This window comes from Lontra canadensis, unplaced genomic scaffold, assembly GCF_010015895.1.
Source record: "Lontra canadensis isolate GAN:19392208 unplaced genomic scaffold, GSC_riverotter_1.0 scaffold18, whole genome shotgun sequence".
Taxonomy (NCBI): Eukaryota; Metazoa; Chordata; class Mammalia; order Carnivora; family Mustelidae; genus Lontra; species Lontra canadensis.
Window position 1 is genome coordinate 9,366,137 of NW_022631012.1, and position 24,546 is coordinate 9,390,682.

At 36.5% G+C, this 24,546-nt stretch overlaps 1 protein-coding gene across 1 annotated transcript in view; it reads right to left on the reverse strand.

Moving 5' to 3' along the window:
• The window catches only part of PARD3B (par-3 family cell polarity regulator beta), a 1,020,734-nt gene that overhangs the window by 349,947 nt on the left and 646,241 nt on the right, over positions 1-24,546 (reverse strand). Inside the window, exon 16 of the mRNA XM_032859992.1 lies at positions 3,585-3,629. Within this exon, the coding sequence (XP_032715883.1) occupies positions 3,585-3,629 (45 nt within the window). The remainder of the gene's footprint in view (positions 1-3,584; positions 3,630-24,546) is intronic.

Consider the following 24,546-nt stretch of genomic DNA (forward strand, 5'->3'; position numbering starts at 1 on the left):
GCTGGGTCAGCAAAGATCTCCGCAGACAGTCAATACATATTAAAACAGCTCCAAGCAGTAAATCAAAACAAAAAAATTAAGACATAGTAAAAAAGTAAAATTTATAAGTCCTTTCTGACTAAAATGTGGAGGAGCTTTATGCTATTAGTTTAGGTGCCAGCTCAGTATCTAGGGGAAAGAAAAGAAATGATTCCTTCACAGATATAGTTTAGAAGGCTGTATAGTCAAAATTAAAGCATAATTTTAAAAAAGCTATGCCAAATTTGATGTCATTTTCTTTGGATTCTAATGTTCCCTCAGAATACTGATATCATTAAAAATTGCTTTCATTGCTTAAAATATACATTTTGCTGAAGTTTTTTTTTTAACCCCCTGCATTTACTAAAATTTGGATTTTGTCAAAATTTTGTCAATTAACAAGATAAGGACAGACACATTTTTTATTTTTAAGGCTCTCTGAAACTAGTGATTTTTCTTAAAGGAACCCACTAAAAGGCATTTTGTTCCTAACCTCTCTGGGTAGGTCTCACCACTCCAGAGACATTAATTCCTCTCATAGCTGGAGGAGGACCATACAAGATTGACAACAGAACATCCTGCCAGACATCCCACCTAAGGCATGAGACGCTACACACTCAGGGGAACCCCTGAGGTAGGTCGTTAGAAAAATCTCAAGAATACTGAATTGATTCCAGAAGGGGTAAGGGGACACTACATTTTAGGTCGAAAATATTAGAAAGATTTATCTTACCTGAGCCTTTGATTTAATCTGAACTTTGAAGAACCAACCATTTAAAAATTAAGCCAAGGAAAGGGTGCCAAAAATATTGTCACAAATTTGGGAGGTACCCAAGCCAGACCAACAGATGGAACTTGGCACGAAATGGCTCTCTACACACTAAGTAGCTGACTCAGAAGAAACTTTAACTCAGATGAATTTATTAAAATGTTGAATATCACCCCAAATAAGAAGATGGATGATAGATTCAGGTCAGCACATACAATTTAACTTCCTGATGGTCTTGGATAGTATGAAAGCTGCCCACATTGCTATAATTAAAAAGAGACAGAGGGAGATACTCTTCTTTTTTAGCAAAGAGATATCACCTTTTCACTTAAATATTCTGGAGGAGAGATTTGGGGAAGGAAAAGGTAAAATGAAAAGACAATGAATGATCTCTTTTAACACTGGCAAGAGTATGACCATGGAACATTAGACATTATAGTCCTGCTGGTAACTTGCTTACTGGTCACAGACTATACCACACTGAGACTACAGTTATATATTAGGTGAATTTTCAAGATGACTTGAGTAAATGAAAGATGTTACCAGTAGCAAAAGGATCCTTAATCCTCTTTTTCCATCATGGCCCCCTCCTCAGAAACTGCTCTGCCTAAGTGCTACACGTGTAGGGGAGTTGCAGGTTACATGAGGGATTAGTTTTTTGAGGATCATTATAATTCAAGATGAATTTTCTAAAACCAATAAATATAAAAAATGGAAGAGGGTATATTCTTGAGTATATAAATTTATAAACTTAGTTGTAGATTTTTCTTTAATGCTGCTTTATATTTTCTCAGGACAGTCTCTACTGTTTTAGAGTGCTCTCACTTAATATAACTCTAGAGTATAGAATTTTAGGTAATTGGTTAGCCATCTATATTGGGTTTTCTCATACACCACTTTTGCTCCAGAGTGAGCTATGTTCTGATTGTTCTCAGCATTTCCACTGATTCCACAGGTGGCCAGTGAAAAGCTCAATAACACCATGATAAGGTTAGACGAGGACTTGGAAATGTAAAATGGTGAATGTTGTACTAGCAGTTCATTAAGCATCAGAAATCTTTAAAACACCTGATATATTTAAAGCAGCATGGTTCATATTATATAAAAGTTAACTTGATAGGTTTAAAATTATGCCATTTTTGTCATTTTTTTTCAGTTTGGAAATTATTTCAAGTTTCATACTTTGGGTAATTCTTTTTTACTGTGTTTTATATCACATTATATAAAAGCATATCATTCAACTTAGTAACATACTGTAGTGATATGCAAAGGTAACAATATTCTCATTTAAAAAGAGGACCATTAACTTTTAGTCACTGTCTGACAGAAACCTGTTTGGAAATTAAGATCAGAATAAGATTAGATTTTCTGGAAAAAAGTCAGAAAGTTTATTTGCTCATTTAAAAAAAACCAGATTGATAAATGGTCTTAAAAACTGGTTTTTGGATGTGCGTTTTTTTTTTTTTTTTTAAACCTTGAAGCCCATCCCAGTACATAGAAAGGCTTTAATCTTCAAGTCTTAATCTGTGTAACAGAACTAATGATAAGCAGTACCATTTAGGACGCACTGAAGATGAAAATAATATAGGCTATCCTTGGGGTTCTTTGGTCACGAGAACTTCCTTTTCAGGCTCCTAAAAATATTTCCAGTAGTAGAGAATTTAAAGGACAAGGATGATGGGGGAAAGAAACACTGCAGTTTATCGCTCTCAGAGAAATCTTTTCCTTCACGGTGATCTAACCTCTTAGGCTCTTTATTTGGAGAAGCAGAAAAGAAAAAAAAAACAGCCCTTCCCTGCTGTTCTCACAAGAGAAACCAGAGAAAGAGGAAAAGAAAAAAAAAAAAATCATAATCTTGCCTTGGAACATGATGGAAGTAATGAGGCATCAAGGCCACTTACTGCTGGAAACATAATTAGCACATAAACACAGGAGACACTTGGTGACTGGAAAGACTTTCTTTGTTTCAGAAACAGGGGGATGTCAACAAATTGTAACTCTTCTGTTATTTGGAGTGGCAAACCTGAGAGTAACATGGATACTCTTCCCCAAATAATACACCCGTAGAGGAAAGGGATCACTGTAGTATTTGCAAGCTTGGTAACTCTAAGTGTTTTCAACTACTGTGAAAAAAAAAACAACAACAACAATGAAGGACAAGGGGAGAGAAGAAAAACCACTTGGCAATGAAGGAAAAGCTTGGATTTTCAACTGGAAGGTATCTCCCACATAACAGAGAAAGACCCAGGAAACTCACAGAAATCCTTGTGGACTCTCCAGAGAACCTCTAGGAATGAGGGAGCTCATTCCTCAGTCTAAAGAAAGATAAAATGGCCATCTTGGGTGTGATCTTCTTTGATGACAAGCAAAAAAACTATTCCTTTTTTGAGGAGAAATGACCATACTTTTCTCATTCTGGAGCTCTTTGTTCTGCCACTGTAATGTGAAAGTCATCATGGGAAAGAGTTTCAAACTTTCTTGGATTTTCCTTATAATTCTTCCTTGTTGTTGTTTTAAGTGTTCAGCTGGCAAACAGGTTTAAGATTTTCGGTTTTATAATTATTAGTTTTTGGAAACCTTTATCCTTTCCTCTCAAAGATTTTGAGTCAGCATACATTATGCCACTACACACACAGCCAAGCAATAATTCATCTTTGTGGAAGTCAGAGACATCTCATGTATTAATTAGCAAGCCTTTCAGTGACTAGTGGATGGAAATAGGTTCCAACTGCTACTCGAACACAGCCAGCAATTTCCAGGAAGGAGAATATAAAGTCAGTTACGAGGAGTTTCTTACCCGATTTGTGAGCAGCCAATGAGTGGACTTTGCTTTCATCTGACACTGAGAAGAAATAAAAGAGACAAGGATCAGGCCTGCTTGTAAATCAGCCATTTTTTGAACAATAAATTGAAATAGATTCATAAGAAGTTAAATCTTTTACTGGAAAAAATTTGAGAAAAAAACTGTTCCCTGGCCTACCTGGGGCACCTCATATCTTTTGGTAGATATTTAAAAGGCAACTATGAGATACATCTCTCTCTCTCTCTCTCTCTCTATATATATATATATATATAATATTTATATATTATATATTTATTATGTACACACCTTAGATTGTCTCTGAATATAATTTTATTTTCTTTTAATTTTCAGTACTTTCAGCTCTGTTAATTAGGTTATTATTTTCATGCCTGCGAAAGGAGAAAGTAAACTCCTGGCGAGATGTGTAATATATAATAAAATTTTTTGAGTGTCATATATATATATATATATATATATATATATATGTATATTCAATACTCAAGGACTAGACTTCTATATCTGGAGTAAAAGGGAACAGATTTACAATCTCTCTTGAAAAAAAAATTAAATACATAAAACAGGAAAGAGTGGCAATCCAGGGATTAGACATTAGGCAGCAGAGATGAAGCAAGTGAGGTAAATCCTGTAACTGCTCCAGTTTATTGCCTGGAGAAAGTGTCCAGATTGTGGTATAGGGAGGGAAACAGAGCAGAGTCTTGTGACACCCCAGCCTGAGCACATGGACCTGGATGTCCAGGGAAGATAAGGCAAATGCCAGTTGCAGGCGGAGAACCGGAGAGGAAAGACTTACCCAGAACTCTTGATGAGATCTGCTGAAGATCTCCGTATTTAGCGGTATATACTGATTATCACACACATGTGAAGAAACTGCCCAAGACCTGGGAAGAACTACCCAAAAGTATAATGGGAAGAGTGTCTGAAGTTCACACAGGGCTGGGAATAGTGCCTAGTCCTAATAGCCAGAGTAAAGATTCATAATTCAGGGCCATGGAGAAGAAGATGAAGAACCCTGCTTCAGTAGTGGGGGGAAAAAAAAAAATCAACCCTAGATTAACATGGCTCTGATGAAATATGCAAATTTTTGAAAGTCATGAGTCACCAAAGCTTATGTAGGAAGAAATAGACTATCTGAACGGCCCTATAGTTTTTGTTGTTGTTTTTAATGAATTTGAGTTAAAACTCCCCCACCCCACACACACACACACAAACACACACAAAACTCTAGGCCCAGAAGGCTTCACTGGTGAATTCTACCACACATTTAAGGAAGAAATCACACCAATCCTCAGAAATTCTTTCAGTAAATTCAGAGGAGGGAATACTTCTCAGCTCATTCTAGGAGGCTGGTATGGTGCTGATACCAATATCACACAATGACGCTATATGAAAGCTATTATCCAACATCTCTCAAAAATACAGATGTGGAGTTCTTAATCCTTAAGCTCTCTGCATGGGTTATCACTTCAATATCCAACAACAGTTGTTCATTATTTGCTATGTGCCACTGGCTATGTTGGTCTATAAAAACCTGGTGCTCAAGGATTGAGCAATGAGAAGTGAACTCTGCTGACAAAGAAGACCCCTTCCATTTTCCCTAACACTAGAGGCCTCAGAGGAGTATGTCCCTCCTTCCTTTGCCTGCACCATTCGGTCGTATTTCACCAACCTGGTTATTATACACAGATCTTCCCACTATTTATTTTCTAGACAACAACACTACTTGTCTGTGATTCTCCTACTACTTTATTAACTTCTTAAAAATCTTATCAGACTTTTCTTCATATTTCTAGTTGGATATGTCAGTCCATACTCATCAGGCTCCAATTGTGGGCCAAATTCTGGCTTTTTCAGGTCTAAAAAAAAATTTACAGTAGAATCTACAGTACAAATAGAAAAGTACTAGAAAACAATGATGATTTAAAAATAGTAACACTAGTGGCTAATACTTATACAGCACTTGTAATGTGTAGGTTCTGTCCTATGTACTTTAGGGCTAATAATTCACTTAATCTTCATGATGACTATAAAGATGGATACTATTATTATCTTTACTTCACAGATAAAGAAACTGGAGCATGCCTCCAATGTGGAGGATCCAGAACTTAAATGTTGCACTCTTAACCACTCCACTATACTGGTGATAAGTCATAGAAGAATCGGTTATATATTCTTTGAATCATCAGTTGCATGAATAGAAGAAAATACTTGACAAAAACTTACATGTTAAGAAAACTATTATCCTTTTTATTGGAATATATGTTATTAATAGAAATCTTTCTGTGGTGATAAAAATCAACAAGCGTTAGCTATAATTTTGTTTAATATGTTTGGAAATTTAGCATTCTAATGGGTTTGAGCTAAAATACTCACCCCCAATTCACAAGTGAGAAATCATCTGGGTTAAAATTCTGACTTGGAAACTTACTAGTCATATGCAATTTATTTGAACTCCCTGAGCCCCAATATCATCATATATAAAATGAGGATAATATTGCTTCCTCCATAGGCCTGTAGTGAAGATTACATGTGTAAGTTTATGCAAAGTACTTAGAAGATCATTTAGTAAGTGCTTAATAAATACAGACTACTATCATCATTATTAAGCGGAACCTATATAGAAAGGAAGAATAACATGCCAGCTAATAACAAGATAGATATGAGTTGAATGTCAGCTTTACCAGGCAAGTTACTAGTTGTTTTCAACCTTAGTTTCCCTGTGTAAAAGATTTAGATAAAAACACCCCATGAAGAGATGTGGGAGTCAATGAAAAAAATGTACAAAAGCATCGAGCACTGTGGGCCAGGTACATATTTCTCAATAAATGAAAACTTTTGATAAATAAAAACTATGAGAGTGGTAAAGGTTGTGCATTTGATAATGGTGGTGGTGTTTATGATTTCACTTCCTGGGATTATAGAGGAACAGAGGGGGAAAACACTTGAGAGAATACAATGCCTTGGGGCAGATGTTTTGGAATTGTTATCTCATGGATAATCCAACACCCACAGCAGGGTTAACCTGGCAAGTTTACCTGTCTCCTAGTTCATCTTGTAGTGGAAGAAAGGCAAAGGAAATATGGTTTTCAGACTATATGGTCTTATTATGTGTAGTTATTCTGGAAAAGGGATTCATACAAAGATTTTATTATTTTGCATTTTTCTTTTTTCTTTGACAGACATAAGTTATCCCATTAAATCTAAGCCAATTTAAGTATTGCAAATTCCTCAACCATATTAGGTTAAACATGGTACTTCCTTAACTTTTTGACTGCACACTCTCTATTATTCTAAGTGGGAATACTTATCATTATTTTAATTGACAATCTGAAATTCTTTAGAGCACTATTTCAAAAAACAGTATAGAAAATCCAAATGGGTGATAGGCATAAAAATTAGGGGTCTTTCTCCAAAATATTCAGTGACACAGATGTCTATCTTTGGGACAGAAGATAAATGAATAAACATAATGGAAAAGAGAAGGGACTGTAATGACTTATTTAATAGAATACACTTTATTTAAAAGGTTAAATTGGGAACAATCATCTTTTATGCACATGCTTAGTGCTGGGAAGTGATTTAAATAAGAGTAGCAAATGAGAAAATGAGGTAAAATTATACACACTACCACCAGTTTTTTAAATGACAAGTGTTATAATTAATACTCAACTTCCTTTATAACTCAGATTACCTTTGAGCTACTCTAAGGTTATCTCTTGGGACTGGAGTTTAAGTATACTCATTTCACTGCATAATATTTGGATAGCACAGCGATTGGAATAGTAGCAGTAGGAATATGACAGGTGTGTCATTTCAGACTAAAACCTTATTTATAAGAGATTGAAAAATGAGTGGAATGGGTGTTGTAAAGGTCTTCCGTTCTAAAATGGTGAGGCACCAAATGCATCTAGTCAGAGAGTGCTGATGGATCAAGACTCAAAATTTCTTGTTCTGGTTCTGATGACGGATTCTTTTTTCTGTTTGTTCATTCTTTTCTTTTCTTTTGTATTTCTTTTCTTTTTTCTTTTTCAAGTTTCCAGAGCCTATTATATTCCTTTTCTTATCCTTCAGTTTTATCCAAGGACAGGTACTACTTGCTCTTGATTACTTAAAGGGATATTACAGGAATCAAAGCATTATCAGTGAAATGTGGAAACCTTCTGAAGATGAAATTCATGGACATTTTTAGTATAACTGTTATCAAATACTTAGCACTGGGGCTTGCTCTTCTTATCTCTGAATTTATTTGGATAATGGGATTTCTGTACTAAGCTCATGCTTCTTGGCCTTCAACTCAAGATTGATGGACACTGATTTAATTCTTGTAAAGTGCTTTATAAGGAGGACACTCTTGGGTTTGGATGTTTGTTAATTCCCTGGTGTATCCTCTCGTTCAGGAAGACTTGCTTGGGAAAACAGAGCAGCCTGATGGCCTCTGTTTCTAGCTGTCTTTGCTGTAGTCTTTTGAAGCTAATTAGAATTGCTCAAAACTTATACCAACTTTTTAAAAACTGGATAAACACGCAGTGTCTTTTGATTTAATCTCAACCAGGATCATTGTTAGAATTGAGAGAAACCATAAACTAAGAAAATATGGGGAGAAAAATCTGTGAAAAAGATGGCACTCTGAGAGCTTATTAGCAGCAAACATTAAAGTGCTTATAATACATACATTGGATTCCCAGTAGGATACATTTATACTAGTACAGTGATCATTTAGAATATTTTATTCTTTTGTCAAGCTTTCTCATACACTTCAAATGCATTCTCACTGGGGGAAAACAATTCTCTTGCTTATTGATAGCATTTGATACACATTCTATAACATAAGTGACTATTAGGGGCTGCACTTGCTTAATAAAAATTTGCAGAACAGTGGCAGATTTGGTGAGTTAATGGGCCCCATATGCTCTACTTAAGCTGACAGAAGACAGTATACTGCTAACACGTACAAATCTCTTCAGATAAAAACTGCCATCAGCTACAGTTACTCTTTTTGAGAATGCCAACACTATGTCATGAATGGGAATATGCAAATGTGTTCAGATTCCCACTACTTCCTACTGAGATACTGTGGTGCAAAGCAGCACTCTTAAATATGATGCAATGCTTGCCTTTTACATACAGAGTTCTGTTTCATCTAATTTCTACTTCCATGCCTTTGACATAATAGAGATTGCAGTTTTGAAGGTGATGTTTGGTACAATAAAAATCTATCTTCTAATGAGCCCATAAATACTTCTCTTTGGATAGTTTGCTAGGAAACTAAATACCAAGTAATTCCTTGATGGTTAATAAACTTGTTTTCAAGAGATGTCCCTTCAGAACTTAAAAAAAAATTTTGGTGTAGTTGTCAATATTAAGAATCAATTTTCTTCTCTTTTCATAAATCAATTTCTGTACCACTGATTGATTTCCAGAATTTCTAAGAAATACAAACCTGTTTCAAGTTGTAAATTAAGTTCTCTTCTTAGTAACCATGAGCTCTTACGGCATTAATTTATAGTGTTTTCTTAGGTCAATGAGCATTTGGGATCCTGTTTCTCCTCAGGGAGACTTTTTGAGTTTTCAGCACTATTAATTCTTAAGTATGGAAAAATTCTTCCGTCTCTTGAAACAAACAAATAAACAAACCCCGCAAAACTAAAGAAACAACTCAAGGCTTTTGCTGAAAAGAGGGTTAGGGAATTAATGTAAGATGACGATATAAATTTTTATCTCACCATTTCTCTTAGCAAGCTCCCCCTAAAGCACAGCTTTGATGATAAGCTAACTGGAACTCCACAGTGGAAGCTTTCTTCTGATATTATAGGACATCCCTCAGCCACAGTATCATGAGATAAAAATGAGGGACCCACTCCCTTATAGTTACCCATCTATTCACAGGTTCACAACTTTTCAGGGATCTCTTTTGAATTCCCTTTCTCCATGAATCTTAGGAGATCTTAAATCTAAAGTCAGGAAAATCTAACACTCTATGTTCTTTATACCATTGTCTTGGACTCATTAAAGAACATTGGAAAAACAAAATCATTCCTTCATAAATTTATTAAGTCATTTGTTTTGAATCTATGCAATAAATACTGTCTTTCTAAAGAAAATCAAATACTTGATGTTGGGGCTTAATAAGGAGAGACAAATAACACATTGATACAATGCAATAACTAGTATAATAAAGTAATAATAGTATAATAAAGGAAGAGGGATAAGCTTTAGGAATGCAGTAGGTTAGACAGATAGACATGATGACCCACAAAAGTAAATAAAGTTTTTAGGGGGCTGAATGTTTAAATCAATTTGTGTCTTTGACAACTTTTAGCATCTTTTTTAGTCATGGATATGGAGTAGCATGAAAAGAGTTGAAGAGATCAAGCTTTGATGTCAAAGGGACCTGGCCTGTGACACTAATTACCTGTGTGGCTATGGATTAATTACTTAGTCTTTTTCAAGCTTACTGAACTCATTTGTAAAATGTGGACACTGCCCCTTACTTCCAGCATGGGGCAACTCAGAGCATGGCAAAAACTCATCATGAAATCGAGCAGGACTCACAAACGGATTCTGATCATCTTTTAAATACCGCCACCTTTGCTGGGTTCTTTGCACTTCTCTGCACAGAAGAAGTATATTTCTGAACAGGCTATGCAGCTTCATGCATTTGCACAATATACAAATAGCACATCAAATTCCTTCTGAATCATCATGAACATTCATTCATTCTCCTGCTCTGCACGTATGCTTTTAGATTCCATTTAAATGTCATCTTTTCCAAGTCATCTTCCTGGGCTGAGCTTAGGGAACATAATTTGTAAATTTCTCAATTATTTGTGTATGGATCTGTTGTACATTAAAATATGAAAACCTAAAGGAAGGTATATGTCTTGTTTTTCCTTGTTACCCTCGAATCATGCTTAGCACTTCTTACTCATGTTTGTTGAGTGAATGGATGCAGAATATGGAAGAGTAAAGAAAGCAGCAATTTGAATATGTCCCTTTACCATCGGGCTCTAGGCTAATGAATGGGGCATATGTTTAGTGTGTTCTGTATATGGTTATATGAATGTTGAAACACACATGTCTATAAACCTAGTAAAACTCTTGTGGTGTAATCTGCAGACTCAATCCTGGCAAGGAAGGGGTAGGAAAAGGTTAGGGGAATCCATTTCTAGCATAGGTCTAGATAAAAAACAGAACACAGTAGAACTGGTTGGAGTAAATATCAACGCACGTATATTTAAAGTGGTGAACTGCAGAAAAAAATAGAATTGTAGAATAGTCATATCCTAGTGTCCTTCTCTAATCAATGAGTTATACGGAACTGACCACTGGGGTTTAGTGCTTCTGTAGTTTTTGGCTTGCTGGCACTAATCTCACTGCTGTTCTTCACATGGTAGTGACATTTAAACATGCGGTTCATTCTGTTTATGGAAAATATCACGTCACACTTCCAAAAAATCCAAAATGCTTGGTACAAAGGATACTCTTTTCAATACACAAATGTGATGAGTTTCCAAAGCAGCAAACAGAGCAAACAGACGTCTTTCTGTTACATGACGATTTCAGAAACCAAAACCCCCACTAGTATTAAAAGTTGCTTTTATTAAACATTGCATTAAAATATCCATAACTTATGTGGGAGATATAAAAGACAATAAAACAGACACTGTGTTTCAGCTACTGGATTTATGAATATTATTTTACCTTTGAAACACATGGGTGCTTCATTCCAATCTTATTCCCTTTCCTCCTTATTCAAAAGTAACCACAATCCTGAATTTGCATTTTATCATTTTCTTTTCCTTCATAATTCTACCACAAGTTCGTTCCCAAACAATATTCTTTAATTTTTTTTCTTTCATTAAATATTGGATTCTTTCAAATACCTTTCTTTGTATCTACTGATGTAATCATACATTTGTGTTTTAGTCTCTTAATATGTGACTCACACGGATTTCAAATGTTAGGCCAAACTTGCATTCCTAAAATAAACCCCACTTGATCATGATCTTTTTTATACATGGTTGGATTCAATTTGCTCAATTTTATAACATAATTTTGTATCAATTCATGAAGGATATCAAGTTAAAGGGGTTTTTTTGTTTTGTTTTTCTTTTTGTTTTTTGTTTTTGTTGGTTTCTAATGTCCTTGTCCGGTATATTATAGTAACACCAGCTTCATAGAATGAATTGGGGAAATATTCCCTCCTCTTTATTTATTTGGAAGTGTTTCTGTAGAATTCATATTATCTCCTCCTTAGTAGAATGCACCAGGAAAACCATCTAGACCTAAAGATTTCTTTGTAGGAAAAGTATTTAAATATAATTCAATTTTTTAAATAGCTATAGGGCTATTCAGACTATTTCTTCTTACATGAATTTGACAGTTTGTCTCTCTCAAGTAATTTGAAATTTCATTTCATCTTAGTTGTCAAGTATGTTGTTCATAAAGTACTTTAATATTCTTTTATTATCTGTAGAATCCATAATGATGTCCCTTCTCTCAATCCTGATAATGTTCATGTGTCTTATTTTATCCTGATTAGTCTTGGTAATAAGGCACCCTTTTTCTTGACCTTCTTCAAAAACTAGACCTGGATTTTACTGATTTTCTCAAAAACTTTTTTCCAGCTCATTGATTTTTACTCGTTTATGATATCCTTTCTTAAGCTTAATTTGGGTTGAATTCACTCTATTCTTTCTATTTTCTTAAAGTGAAAACTGAGGTCATTGATTTGAGATTTTTTTCTCCATTTTCTAATAATTTGGTTCTGTAAATTGTCCTTTCAGTGGCCTCCCACAACTTTTTTTATTGTTGCACAAACTGATACACAGTGTTTTCATTTTCATTCAATTCAAATACTTTCTATGTTTTCTCTTAGTTTTTTTTCTTGATTCAAATATTTATAGATTTTTCCAGGGTTCTATTTTTGAAATTTTAATTCCACCATAGTGAGAATATATGTTGTATGACCTGAATCCTTTCAGCATTTTTGAGACTTATTCTTGGATTTGGGTTCTTAGCTTTCATTAAATTGTTTATGGAAAAATTTTGGCAATTATTTCTTCATATACTTTTCTCTGGTCTCCTTTTTTCTCATCTGGGGCTCCAATTACATGTACCTCAGGCCACCTTTAAGTTGTCCCTCAGTTCACTGTTCATTTCTGTGTGTCTTTTCTGTTTTACTATTGCTGTGCCTTTGTTTTCTGCAATGCCTAATCTGCTGTTAATTCCATCCACTGTATTTTTCATCTTGGATGTTAAACATTTTGTTTCCAGATGATTTTTTAATATCTTCCATACCTCTGACTAACATATTCAATTTTCCTCCAGGTTTTTGAATGCATGGAATACAATCACAATAATTTTTTAATGTGCTTGTCTGCAACTTCTAACATCTGTATCAGTTCTGGTTTTAATGATTGATCTTTCTCATTATGTGTCATATTTCTATAGTTCTTTGTATGCATGATAATCTTTTATTGGACACTAGATCCATTTTAAATTTTATCTTGTTGGGTTCTTGGCATTTTTATATTCCTTTAAATATTTTTTATATCTTTGGGATATAGTTGAATCACTTGGAAAGAGTTTATCCTTTTGGAGTTTGCTTTTAAGATTTTCTAGGCAGGACCAGAATAGCCTTTACTCTAGGCCAAGAATACCCTACTGCAAAGGCATTGCCCTTATGCACACCCTATCCAATGTCCTATGGATTTTAAGATTTTTCCAATCTTGTTGGAGGGAACAGGTACAATTTTTGATCATGTACAAAAACTGGATACTATTTCCTGGATATTTTGGGGAGTTATTTTCCCAGCTTTGGTAGTTTTCTCACATAAGTACTCTGATCAGTACTCTGTGTAATACTTAAGACAGAAGCTTTAAATATACCTGGAGTTCACTCTCTGTGCACAATCTCTCTTCTCCGGTACTCTACACACTCTAACTATCTAGCTTTCTCTGGACTCTTTGCTTCATGGTATAGTATTGTTTAATTTCTCTGGGATTTGTACAAAAATAGTTCTAATTATTTTTTTAATTGAAACATCTTTATCCTTTTTTGAAATCAGTTTCCTCAATCACAGAGAACTTGGTTAACTATCATCTAGAATGCAACAGGGAGACTCCTAGCTGAGAATGTGATCAGTGACCGAGAGCAATATTCTTTGGACGTCTCATCACCCACTTTTCTCCCACAAAGGGATACCATGTAATCAATGCTGAAAATAGGATTAAAAAAATATTTTTTGGCATATATAACCAAAAGGAAAATGCAGCTGTAGACTGAAAGAAAACCATGTCTAAACTCAGGACTACTCCCTGTCCAGTACACATGCTATCATTATGGTCATGAGTCTTCCTTCCAAGAGTCCTTGCTGCTGGACCCCAGGCTTTAACCATTCCATGGCTGAACTTTGGCAACTGCCTCCAATTTGTTCTTGACCTACCGCCATCTCCCCAAGTCTACACTATTTATTTACCATACCCAGATTGACCTGTGCTAAGTATCATTTTCATTATTTTTCTAACCTACCCCAAAACCTTCACTAAATTCAAACTGCAAAGCAAGTAATTTAATCTTCTCAGCCCTTTCTTCAACATTTGAACTCTATTTTCCTCTATTTACCTTTTATCAAGGTCACATAGAGTGATTCCCATCTGCCTTTACCTCAGTTGGAATTGCTTCAGGTGTATAAATACACTTACTTCTCGTGGGCCCAGCTCCCCCCACAACCTCTTCTTCTTCTTTTTTTTTAATCATTTTTTTAAATTTATTTTCAACATAACAGTATTCATTGTTTCTGTACCACACCCAGTGCTCCATGCAATCCGCGCCCTAACAACCTCTTTTGTAGACTATTCTCTCCATTTCTTTCTCCCCCATGAGATATTTCAGCTTTTCCTCCAAACAAATGTGCCCTTTTCTACTCTGTTTCATGTTGATTTGTGGGCAACTTCAATGAAGGGAAAGATAAGATTCTGTTCATCTTCACATGATAAACCATTACACATTCCAAAGATCCTCAGAGATTAGTTGTATGGAGTCTCTCTTTTTTAAAATCTGTGACAGGGAAAAGACGACCTGCGTGAGTTCGTTTTTAGGAAACCTATCTGTGGATTCTTGGGACCCATCAGGGATGGATTATTTCTACTACTCACACTATAAAAATGCTCATGTTTCTTAGACCCTTGGTAAATATTTCTATTATCACCAAGAAAAAGGGGGCACAGGCTATTCTGTGAGTCACATAATAAACAATTATTTTCACTATTAACCAGCCAAACAACACACCTATAATTTCACTATTTATAAATATACATTCCCACAAAGTGATTCTATCCTTAATGGGGATAAGGTGGAAGGAACCAAACATATTACACGAGTCAGAAATCATGCTAGGCATTTTAATACATGTTATCTATTAAGCCTTACAAATGCTCTGTGAGTTGGGCATTATTATCTTCACTTTACAGAGGAGGGAACTGCGGCTCAATAGGATTCTGTCATAAAGTTAGCAAGCGGGGCAGTGGGAGTCTGAAGATTTCCTGATTTCAAAGCACAAATTCCTTCTAGGATGGGAGTCAAAGAGATAAGATTTTGCTAATGGTTATACCATCAACTAGAATATATTTCACTAGTCACCACTACCTGCGGAAGTAGAAGTTCATAACAAACTACACGAGAGAGCACATGATGTCTCTTAAAAATGGTTGTTGATGCTCTCAGAAGACATAGAGTTGTTCTAAGTTGTTTTGAAGCTCATACACCTGGAAATTGTTACCAAGGAGAGGTGTGGACTATTGTTCAGATGATGTCAGAGCAGTGGGAAGGGAAAAAAAAAGAGATAAATCCAAGTGACCATAGAGAATTTATTGCTTGAACATAGGAATGAAGTTAGCAGAGAGAACCACAGAATCAGAAACCAGTGTGTGGTCTTTGACTGAAGGATTCCGTAATTAAAAAGATGGGGGGTGGGGGGTGGGAAATGGTGTTGGATCAAGTTAACAGTCTTGAAATAGTAGAAGCAGCATGGAGTGCCCTGGGACTCATATCTCCCCTTTTCACCTCACTCCCCCATCAACCCCTGGCTTTTTAATGCAACCTAAGACTGGAGTAACTTTTTGACAGCAAAGTGGGCTACTATCAACTAACACCCTGAAGTGTTTTTTTTGTATTAACTGCTGTTAAGCCAGGTCTTTGTCCCACAAAGATCTATGGAGAGACAAGACCTCTGTGCCAAGCATCATGCTAGGCACTGGGACTGCGGAAGTGAACAAGACAGTCTGAGCCTTGAACCGGCCACGTTTCTATCACACAACTTATCACAAATACAGTAAGAGGTATTAACAAATCTTCCCCCTCCAAGCTACCTTCAGCTTTCGCCTTGACAGATCCAATAACCCCTGACTGATCTTTGAGATTCTGCAATTACTCCCTATAATCTATTTTCCACACAGAAGCTACTGGGATCCTTTTAAAATAATAAACACAACAAAAACCTTATTACAACTGTCCCATGCTCAGAGCCTCCCAGTAGCTTGTGATCCCATTTAGAAGGAAATCTAAAAACTCATGATAGCCTTTACTCACTGCCTCAGCGGATCCCTGGGGACTTTCCAACCTCATTGCTCTCCCCTTGCTCAGCCCACTCTGCTCATTCTGGCCTCCCTGCAGTTTCCCAAACATGCTGCGCACGTCCCTCTTCAGAGCTCTGGGACGTGTTCTTCCCTGTGACTGCAGTGCCATTCTCCCAGATAGCCACAGAGCTCACGGCCCCCCTTCATTCACATCTCCATACTCATCACATCCTCAAAGAGGGGGCCTCCCGGCCACCTTACCTACGGTAGGGCTTCCAGCTCTAGGTCTCCATTGCCATGTCCTCATTCTGCTTCTCCTGCCTGATATCTTCTCCACTAGAACATAAGATCTACACAGACCTGGGCTTGTTTGGTTCACCATTTTGTCCCCAGGGTCTAGGACAGTGCCTAGGACATTGTGGGCACTCGCTACATATTTGTGGAATTAAAGTAGCATGATTAGGGGACTTCAAAAACAGGTAATGAAGAGACTAACCCTAGTTTAAGGGTTGGGTCTTTCTGAGGACTTTAAGTAGAGACCTGAAGATGTATGGGGGAGTGTGAAGATGATGTTTGGAAAGAGGAAACACGGAAGCTCCCAAGCAGATCCCATACATAGACCCCAAAGGTCTTCCATAGAGCTGGAGCATTCAGTGTGAGACGGAGATGGGTGGGAGACCAGGTGAAGTAGAAAGAATGGGGTCAGTCATGGAGGAACCCAAAACCACATTAATGACTTTTATCTTTAACCTCAAGGCAATGGGATGCTGTTAAGGGCTTTTTAGCAAGGAAGTGACATGATCGGATTTGTGTTTTAAAGAGATCACCCAGACTGCAGTGTGGAAAATGAGCTGGATGGGAATAAGGCAGGAGGCAGATGTGATTTTTTTTTTTTTTAACCCAAGTACAGGAATTTACATTTATCCCTATTAAATTTAATCTTCTGAATTGCTGCTCATCAGTTCTCCCTGTTGAGATCTTCCTGAATCCCTATTCTGTCATCCAATGCATTAGCAAACTGCGGAGCTGTGTGTCACCCACACGTTTGACAAGTAAGCCTGCTATATCCAAGTCATGTGCAGGGCTTACGTTACTGAACACCACCATCCCTGCTCTCTTCCTGGCACTTCTGCACATGCTTGTGAGAGAGCCAGCTGGGCAGAAAATACTCTCCCATCACTCAACATTGTTTCTTCGTGTAAAGTTAACCGGCCAGCCGGGAACTGAACTGTAACCCTCCAGCTCTCATAACCCGAGCTACTCAGGATTTATATGCGTGTTTCTCCTAGAGCTTATGGACTTTACACTAAGACAGCAACCCATTTTATTCTTGCATGTATTAATTTTGGCACCTGATTTCTGGCTGGGGATTGCTGAGCTGCTTCTGTTCTTGGCTCCAATAAGTGCTATCAAAAGATTTCTCTTCTGGCATGAATTGAAGTATATAATACTGTCTATATTTCTGCCCAGAATTGACTATCATCTGTTTAATATGCAAACTGTGCAAAACCAGGGCTACTAGTATGTAATAGGTTTTGAAAAGTTGTCATCCAGATTCATTGTTTATTAGAGGATATTAGCTTCGGAGGTTTATGTGCTGTCTGTCCAACCCAGAGAACACAACCTTTCCCTTCAATGGGCTGCACAAAGGTCTGCACACACTCTCACACTCTAGTGAACTGATGGTGTTTTATACTGATCTATTAGATAAGCTCATTTTAATCAGGCTCCTTTTGCAGAACAGATGATTACATATACATACTAAACATCCACTATCTTTTGGGAAGGTGTTGAGGTATATTAAGAATCTTGAACAAGGTTGAGATAATAGAAAATACTAATAGGAAAAATGGAAAGCTGATAGACCTAGAGTCCAAAGCGACTTCAAAGGCAGCAAATTTTTAATCTCTTTTCCTTAGACCAGGGGTTTCTTTGGAGGCCTCAGAGACTGCGGATGAAGGAAGGGAAAGTCCATCATCCCACCCTACTTCTTTTCCCTCCTCCCCTTGCTCCCTGATTCTTATAATAAGTACATTTTTTGCTGCAAAACTCCAAAAGAGATTTGGAAAAATTAAATTATTTGGGTATGAATTACTCATTTAATAGATATTTACTGATTTTGTTTTTTTTTAGGAATCTTTGTGAATACCTAGAAATTCTTGTGACTTGGAATAAAAATCCCCAAATAACTGTTTTCAAATGTAATAATGTTTTTTATGAATTATAAATGTAACAATTAGTAAAATCAGCATGGGGTTATACTTTAGGGATATTCAAACACTTATTAATTTCAAATTTCTGGCTTTATTTTCATACCTCAGAGCCAATAATATTTTTCGTGTCTTGGATACTTTGGTAAGTTCTGGTAAAACTCATAGGCTCTAGACCCCGTGCCTTTAGCAACTAACAGGGAAAAAAAAACATCCTTGCCTGCTTCAGCTAGAGAAATTGTCTCAGTAACTTAGGATATGAAAATATAAATTTAAAATTACTGCTTTAGTTCATTAAGAAGAAAAAAAATAATATTTCATTGTTATTCCATCTGGGTTATCTCCGTCCTAAATGTTGTGCCTTCACTAATTCTCTGGTTTGGAATGGTATCATTGCTGCCCTTAACAACTCTGACTCTTTTTCCTGCTCCAACCTAAATATAATTACTCAAGCTTGACTTTGACCATGGATAGGGAATCAGGTCTTTCTTTCTTCCTGCTTTTCTACGGATTATACATTTCTATCAAAATGGGATTGGAATAATGGTCTCTGAAGATGAGGATATAAAAGAACTCAGAAATTCTGCCCAATGCATACAAGGCTCTCTCTGCACTTCTGAAATGCTAGCAGTGACCAAAAGCTCACCACCTCACAGGGGAGCTATGGCACTACTGGCTGGGTGACCCAGTGCCACCAGCAACCACCAACAAACTCATTTTCCTGGTCAGTGAGATCAAAATGGGCAGCGCTCCTCGCACAATGTTGGATTTCCTGATATAAAGGGAGGAAAGTTGGCATTGCACTATTACCCTCGGCTCTTCCGCATCTTTTTTTCTCTTTGCCTGGAACATGGATACGATTGTTGAAGACTTAGCACTGGACACTGACATAACAAACATGAAGACAAGAGCCAGAAAAATCGAGAATGGCAGATGGGAAAAAGAAAGGAACGTAGGTCTTTGATGACTCCCCTGAGCCACTGAATTGGTCCTATTTGGATTTCATGTTACATATGACCAACAAACTCCTGTGTATTATACTACCATTGGTATGGTTATCTGAGCAGTGCAGTGGAACGTGCTCCTGTTTAATACCATTTCAGCTGGTAAAGAGTAAAATTCTGTATTGACCTGAAATCTGGTAACACAAATATCATCCTGCCCGTAAATATTCTTATTTGGTCTTCCACGTGATAGTCCTCAATATTAGGAAATCAGCCAATACACTCTATACTCCTTTTCCTTTCAGAGTTAAATATCACCAATTCTTTCTACCATGAACAGAATTACCTGATTTTTAATTCTACTTTAAAATTATCTTGTTGGCTGCCAATTGATTTTAATCTAATTGTAAATGTAATACATATTTGTGTTAGAGGATTTAAAAAGTGCAGGGATGTATAAAGATAAAAATTATCCTTGCAACTACCATTAAGAGAAAAACCAATGTTAATATTTTGCTGCATTTCCTTCTATTATTTATAAATGGATATGTTTATAAATGGATATCCATTTATAAATGGGTATGTTTCCTCTACATCATTTATATATATACACACACTTATACAGTAAAGTATCTGAATACTGTTCTCAACTGATGTTTTATCATTAACATTTTTCATGTCATTAAATAGCCTCAAGATTTTTATTGGCTGCATAATAGTCTACTTATCTATTAGATCAGTAGCCTATAATTTCACAAACCCTCTAACTGCTCAGACATTAAGTTCACCATAGTGAAGAATCCTTAAACTTAAATCTTGATTAAATCTTTGATTTTTTTGGTAGGATAATTCTTCAAAATAGAATTATTGATAAAAGATAAAAACAGTGCTAAGATTCGTACGGTGGTGCCTTATACAATTACTACATTGCCTTGCAGTAAAGGAGCATCAATTTAAAAATGTAACAAACATGTACTGTGATTCTGAGAGATGTATGTTTCAACATCTGACAGTATTTGCCAATATATTGTCTCAATTGTTTTACTGACTTGTGAGGTTGAATATATTGCTTTTACCTTAGCCAACTGAATTTCTTTCTTTGGTGAACTGAGCATACATTTTTCCAATTTTATACTGAAATATTTTCTAATAACTACTAAGAAGAACTCTTCATATTTGAAAAATATTCTTTGTCAAGTATTTTATAATTATTCCTTTATTCTCGTCAACAACAAATAATATGTGGATAATAGGGAGTGATTATTAAAGTGTGTCTTTTAATCCTATTTTAAGAATGTGGAGGTTCTAAATTAATTAACATTTCAGAATGTGAATTTAAAAGGGAACAGTGTAATCCAAAGTGAACTTGTAGGATCGTCTCTCAGTGTTACCTATGTTATCCGTAGCTAATGTCTTCTCCGACCTAAGAAAAAATATTTTCACTTGTCACTCAAATAGGCTTCTTTAAGTACTTCTCTTCCATACCAGCATTTTATCTTCAAGATAAAATATGCTTCTAAAACATGCTTAGAAAAGTACATGGTAATGATATATTGAACACCTGGTCAAAATTATCACCTTCTTTTATAGATATTCCCAATCCATTAATAAGGAAGCATCTTGTCAGTTCTTCCAGTGGGGTAGATGATTAGACTGAGCTGTCTTTAGAAATTCTTGTCCTTGATGACCTTGTGACCTCATTTTCAATATAACAACATTTCTAAAATATGGTCTGGTCATGGATAAGCACTGAAAGTACTTTTTATAAAGGAATACAGATTATATATTTAAGGGGTTAGTTAATTTAGCCCATTTAGGAGTTAACTTATACATCTATCACTGTTGGACATTATACAAATCAGGTTACATGAACATAGGGTTTTTTAAAGGCCCTCGTTTGTCTTAGCATGCTAAGCTAGAGTAGATTGCACTTGTATTAATACATTCTTTGATTAAACCTAAATACAAAAATTGCTTTGTGGATAAAACTGTACGTAAATTATGAAGCTGTAATGGGTGAGTCTGTACCAAGCATTTAAACTATGTAGAATATTTTCAATTTATTTTGAGTCGTGTTCTTTGATTTAGGATTTTTTTGTATCACTTAAGGATATTTGCCATGACAACTAAGACTGTGTGACCCAAGGTGAGCAAAACCTCTGAATATTCAGCTTATACAATATTTGTCACAACTCACATGCGATCCAATAGCTCTATAGTAATGTAATTCAATTTCATGTTGCTGCAGGTAAAAGCAAGCAGTTCGAGCATGTTTTGAATATAATTCCCATGGCCCTAGGTTTATGCTCAAACTACATGAGTCCTCCGCACAAAGATTTATGGAAAATGAAAATGGGATTAATAAATAAGCAAACAGACTTGTTGCAAAAATATTTATCTCCAACTTTTTCTGATTCTATAAACAAAAGGAAAAACTTTTTATAAATTAAAATTAAATATACATAAAATAGATATACTTCTTGAGATGGAATTTTAAAAAACAACAAAAGAAAGATAAGGAGGAATACAAAGGGAAGAGAACTAAGTGGCAGAAGATGAAAAAGGGCCACGAACAATCGATCTAATTAACCCTCTCTGGCAGTGCAAGTGAATTCACATGATCTAAATCAATTATGTCAAGTGATTGCTTAATTTATTCATAGGTTCCTCCAATTAGGAAATAAAGCACATAGCCCTTTTCTTCAAGTTTTAAACAACTGCTTTCACACTTTTTTATGGAATGAATTTAAAGCCCTTGGCCCTTCTATAGTTCCTGACTTTGACTCTTTCCTTAAACCTGTTCATTTCTCCGAACCTTCTGCAATCACTTTCAAATGAACAAAACTCATTTGGACGAGTAACTGTGAGGGTAGAGTGTTACATTTGGCACCCTCTGGAAATAGCCTTACCCCTATTCTATGTTGCTACCCAAACCATTTATTTGCACATTCATTCATTTATCCTTTAATTATTTGTTTGTACTTTAATTCAACTATTCAAACTTTTGATGTAAAAAAAAGGGGGCCCCGCCTACTTAGTAAGATCAGCTAAATTAATCACTGAGATCAATGGGTTTCTGAGATTGCAGCCAGATTGCTCTGACACTGTCTGTCCATACCATCCATCTTGCATTTGTTCAGCACTTGTGCGTCCTAAGCAGTGAGCCGGGTGCTAAAGAAGTAAAAGGCAAGGCCTTGGAGGGCCTTGATTAGCCTGGGAAAAAATTCTCCCTCTTGCCATCTGATTACACTGGGAAAAAAATTCTCTCAGCAGGTACCCAAAAGTGTGTGCAATTCTGTGCTAAAAATAGTGACCCCTGTGGTAACTGCTTTAGGAATTCAGAGAAAGAGCTTGAAAAAAAATGACAGCCCCTGGAACAGGCAAGACTTGAGCAGGTCCTGGATAAAAGACAGAACTGAAGTAGGAGAGGAGGTAAGTCTTCTATTTTTAGAGTGAAGACCGGGAAATTAATAAGCCTCCCTTGAAAACAGAAAAGCATCAAAGTTAAACGCACCCGAGTTCAAATCCTGACTCCATCACTAGGGAGCTGTGACACCGCACACAAGCCAATTTCCTTAAATCCCACGTTCATCATCTATAAAATGGCAATAGAATGGCTGCACGAAAACTCACGCCCAGTATACCGTCAGTGCTCAAAAAAATAGTAGTTCCTGCTATTAGAGTTCCTGCTAAGCTTTCCCTCTTTTTCCTATTCTACATTAACAGCCAACATCAACGCCTTGGATTCTGGGGCTGAGGTGTTTAAGTTCTTTGCCACGGGTAAAGCAAAGTCCGTGGTTTCTAGCCACTGACCGACCATTCAGAACTGTATCCGAGGTTATTTCATGATGCATGTGCTTACCGCCTACTGCATACTGCATGCAGGCAGGCGCATTCTGCCATCAGGGGTCCATTCCTGTCTCATTCTGGCACAACGCGTTCTTTGACGCTGCTCTGCAGCCAACCCCTACCTATTTAGTGGCTGTGGACACTTCTCTGTCCTAGAGGTTGTCCCTCACACTGCATCCCGCGTCCTGACATCACTCCACATGTCCCAGCTGGCTGGTGGCCCTTCCCTCCTCCTCCCCTGGCTGCTGCACATCACCTTTACACCTCATGGGCACAACTTCTCTTTGCCAAGGACATTCCCCGGAGCCCTTGTCCTAAGAGACCGTCTGTACTCAAGCTTCCTGTGGTCAAATAAGGTTGGGAAATGCAGCATATATTATATCTTGAAGACCCACGGAGACTCTTAAAACCCAACAATATACATAAAACATGTTAAAGATTGTGAGCACTTTTGTATTTTAGAAGCCTGTTTAACCCAACATTTTCCAAACTTACTTGACCATTCTTTCCTATATCTTTCGAGTCACTGCTAAGACATCCCATCTATTATCGATTATATTTCATGCTCATCTACTTTTATATTAACAAAGGCATTCTTCGTTCTTTGATAAGGCCTCATTACTAGCCACCAGCTAGAGGATGTGTCCACCTGTGATTTTCTGCTCACCTTCCTGAGTACAGAGAAAGCACTGAGATTATTTACCTGGCATCTACTGATTAAGTAAATCTGGAAATAGGATGTCTCTGATGTAACTTAGTTTGTACTCAATTTGGATGCTACGATCATTTTTTTCCTCAAATTAAAAAAAAATGGGTTAAATGTTTTCCAACTACTTGGTATCCCCTTGTTTTACTTTTAAGGAATTTCAGCTGCAACATTTATATGCTCTCATGCTTCTAAAAACTAAATGGGAGGAAACCAGAGAGGGAGACAAACCATAAGGGACTCTTAATCTCAGGAAACAAACTAAGGTTTGCTGGGGAGTGGGGGAGGGAGCCGTGGCTGGTGACGGACATTGGAGAGGGTATGTGCAATGGTGAATGCTTTGAATTGTGTTAAGACTGATGAATTACAGACCTGTACCCCTGAAACAAATAATACACTCTATGTTAAACAAACAAACAAACAAACAAACACGGAAATGGATAAAAGGAACAACAACAAAAAAGATTATCCTGAAGGGCTTGGGGATTATGCCAGTTAGTTTCTGGATCAGCAGAGGGTAGATCAGCTAGCTATTCCAAGCTCACCTGAAACCATCACTCTCGATTTGTCAATTTCCAATTTAATGTTTTAATTTTCACTCGAATTTTAATACTTTCACTGAACAGAATTCCTAGTAACCTTTTCTTGTG